Raw genomic sequence first — 2546 nt, 5'->3', positions numbered from 1 at the left:
TGTTCCTTATGAAGCTGGAAAACATGGAAAAAGTCCTGGACCTTAAACAGCTTTCCAACGGGGTTGACTTGCATGTTATAGTAGAAGGCAGAAAGCCTAAATGCTACATTTGTGGGGCTACAAGCTACCTCAGGGTAGCCTCAAAAAGACATTAGACTTGAAGCCACTCCCACCACCCAAACAAAACCCTCAACAACTGAGACAATATGTCACACATACAGCCTCATTTTTAGATGAAGAACAAAGGCAATAGAGATAACCACACAGGGTGTCTCCTAAGTCAGCACTCCGTCTATTCCTCACTCAAGCACACACTTACACAGCGACGTTCACACAAACACAAACTCACACAGCCCGAGACTGACTCCACAGTCACTGGTGCCCCCACATCGCGTAGCGAAGACGAGGAGGAACCACAAAAACAAACCCAAGACAACGCAAAAGAAAAGTACCTGGCCCCACACCAACAATAGAATGCTCCAGTGCAAAGGCAATAGACATATCTAAAACAACACCAACACTATCGCAACCCCACGCCACCCCAAAACAAAAGCGCCCGCACACACACACACACACACACACACACACACACACAAACACAACAGGGATAAGGATTTCTGTGAAATGCCGATAACAGCCGAAGACATACGAGACGCGATGACGAGCTGCACAAGGGAGAAGTCTCCGGGGCTGGATGGTCTGCCCTTCGAGCTTTATCTTCATATGCCAGACTTGTTCAGTGATCTCTTGGTGGATGTCTACAACTGGCAGCAGAACGGGAGAATACCCAGAGCTGTGAGCCGTGGCATTCAAATAAAGCAGAACGGTTGCTTAAAAATTGAAATATTTATTGAGATGAAATATTGCAAACTGGGCAGAAGAATGAAGTTTTTGATTGCTAAATGTTTCTCAATGAAATAAAATTGAAAAATGATACATGTATTAAATGTTCAACAAACTCACCATGTTTAGCTTTCAGTGTGATCCTTGAGGCTGATGCAACGCAGCTAGTTCAGACATATTTGGTTGCAAATTTGTCAACTTTAATCGCAAGTCTCCTCGTTTGGCTACATCCAGTCCACTTCTGCTTTTAGAAAGTCAAGTACCAACGTGACTGAAACCATATTCGACCAAGTACGACGTTGAGAAGGCAAGCAGCATTAATTTCAAATGCTTCCATAGGTTGGGGTAAGAATTCAATATACTTTGATGATACCACAAGCCTTCTTTGCCATGAAACCGATATCGCATTGTAGCCTCGTTATCATTTTGCAATTCAATTAGCTCGTCCTGAAGGTCGTCTTCGCAATAGACCGCTTGGACTTCAAACGGTTTTGCTATACCAATTTGGAATATTCAATGTTATAACATCTTGAAATCACTCCGTCATGTCATCATGCAATGATTGTAGATAGTCACGATAGGTAATCGATATCCCCATCGACCAATTCATCTTTCAAAGAATCCAGTTGTGGAAATTGATGCAATTGACGTTTGGAAATGTTTATTTTATACAGGACCAATTTCGAAATGAAGGCAGTGATGAATGATTTACAGTCGACAGGAGTTCTTTGCTTTCCTTGCAACAACTTAATCAAATCATTAAATTTAGTGAATATCAGAAAAATATCGCGCTTTGCAGCAATCAATGAAGCCAACAGAGAAGTACTTTCAAAGAAAGATATGATCACATGAAACAGTTCAACAAAGCGAACAACACAGTTGTCCTTCGACAGCCATCGTACTTCAGTATGGTACAGAAGCCTTACAAAGTCATCATCATTATCCAGACACAGTTGACGGAAAATTCGATCAGACAAGGAATTTGATTTCAGTTTATTCACAGTTTTGATAACCAACTGCAGTGCATCATTCAACCGACCATTGATATTTTTTGCCATTAAATGTCGATGTATCACACAATGAGCTGTTAAAAATCTGTTGAGAAATTTCACGCTTTAGGAGAGATGAAAAAACCTCTGTATCTTCCAACCATGAAGGGGCCCCATCAAACGCACAGGCAATAATATTGGTCAGTGGGATATGATATTCAGAAAGGAAACGCTTAAGCATATTGAAAATAGATGTACCTTTTGAATCAAGCAGCAAGTTCTATGTGAACAGCTTTTCCTCACAAGGTTGGAGGTATTCACTGAAATATCGAACACAAGCCATCATCACACATTGGTTATCGATAACCGTTGACTCATCCACTTGTATAGAAAATTCAGAACACTGGAGAATTTGAATGAGTTGATGTTTGACATCGGCGGCCATTTCATCTATTCGTCGAGAAATTGTATTGTTACTAAGTAGAATTTTCTTGGTAATTGTGTCAGACTTCGACAGGTCGAAGCAATGTTTCTCCTATAGTGTAGGACTTCCCGGTCTTTGCCGCCAGTAATGCAATATTGTACGGCGCAATCATACCATCATTTTCCTGTACAGTTGCTTCTGTAAACATCGTGTTCATTGTTTTCTGGTTTTCGAGAGAGGCCTTAAGTTGCAGAAAATATGACAATGGTTTGTCTTTTTTGTTGGAATGC

The 2546-nt window shown here is 40.9% G+C and overlaps 1 protein-coding gene across 1 annotated transcript; it reads right to left on the bottom strand.

The window, feature by feature from the left end:
• Positions 1-1415: 1415 nt before the first annotated feature.
• LOC149131114 (protein ZBED8L-like) lies at positions 1416-1901 on the bottom strand. The gene has a single exon (XM_089341625.1). The coding sequence runs from the start codon at positions 1899-1901 to the stop codon at positions 1416-1418; it is 486 nt and encodes a 161-aa protein (XP_089197751.1).
• Between the last annotated feature and the right edge of the window lie 645 nt (positions 1902-2546).

Source organism: Octopus bimaculoides, chromosome 25 (genome assembly GCF_046866305.1).
Source record: "Octopus bimaculoides isolate indiv1 chromosome 25, ASM4686630v1, whole genome shotgun sequence".
Classification (NCBI taxonomy): Eukaryota; Metazoa; Mollusca; class Cephalopoda; order Octopoda; family Octopodidae; genus Octopus; species Octopus bimaculoides.
This window is presented reverse-complemented; position numbering and strand designations above follow the sequence as displayed.

What these genes read in the sequence shown, in the direction of transcription:
- LOC149131114 (XM_089341625.1), bottom strand. Translation starts at nt 1,901, where the DNA reads ATGGCAAAAAATATCAATGGTCGGTTGAATGATGCACTGCAGTTGGTT.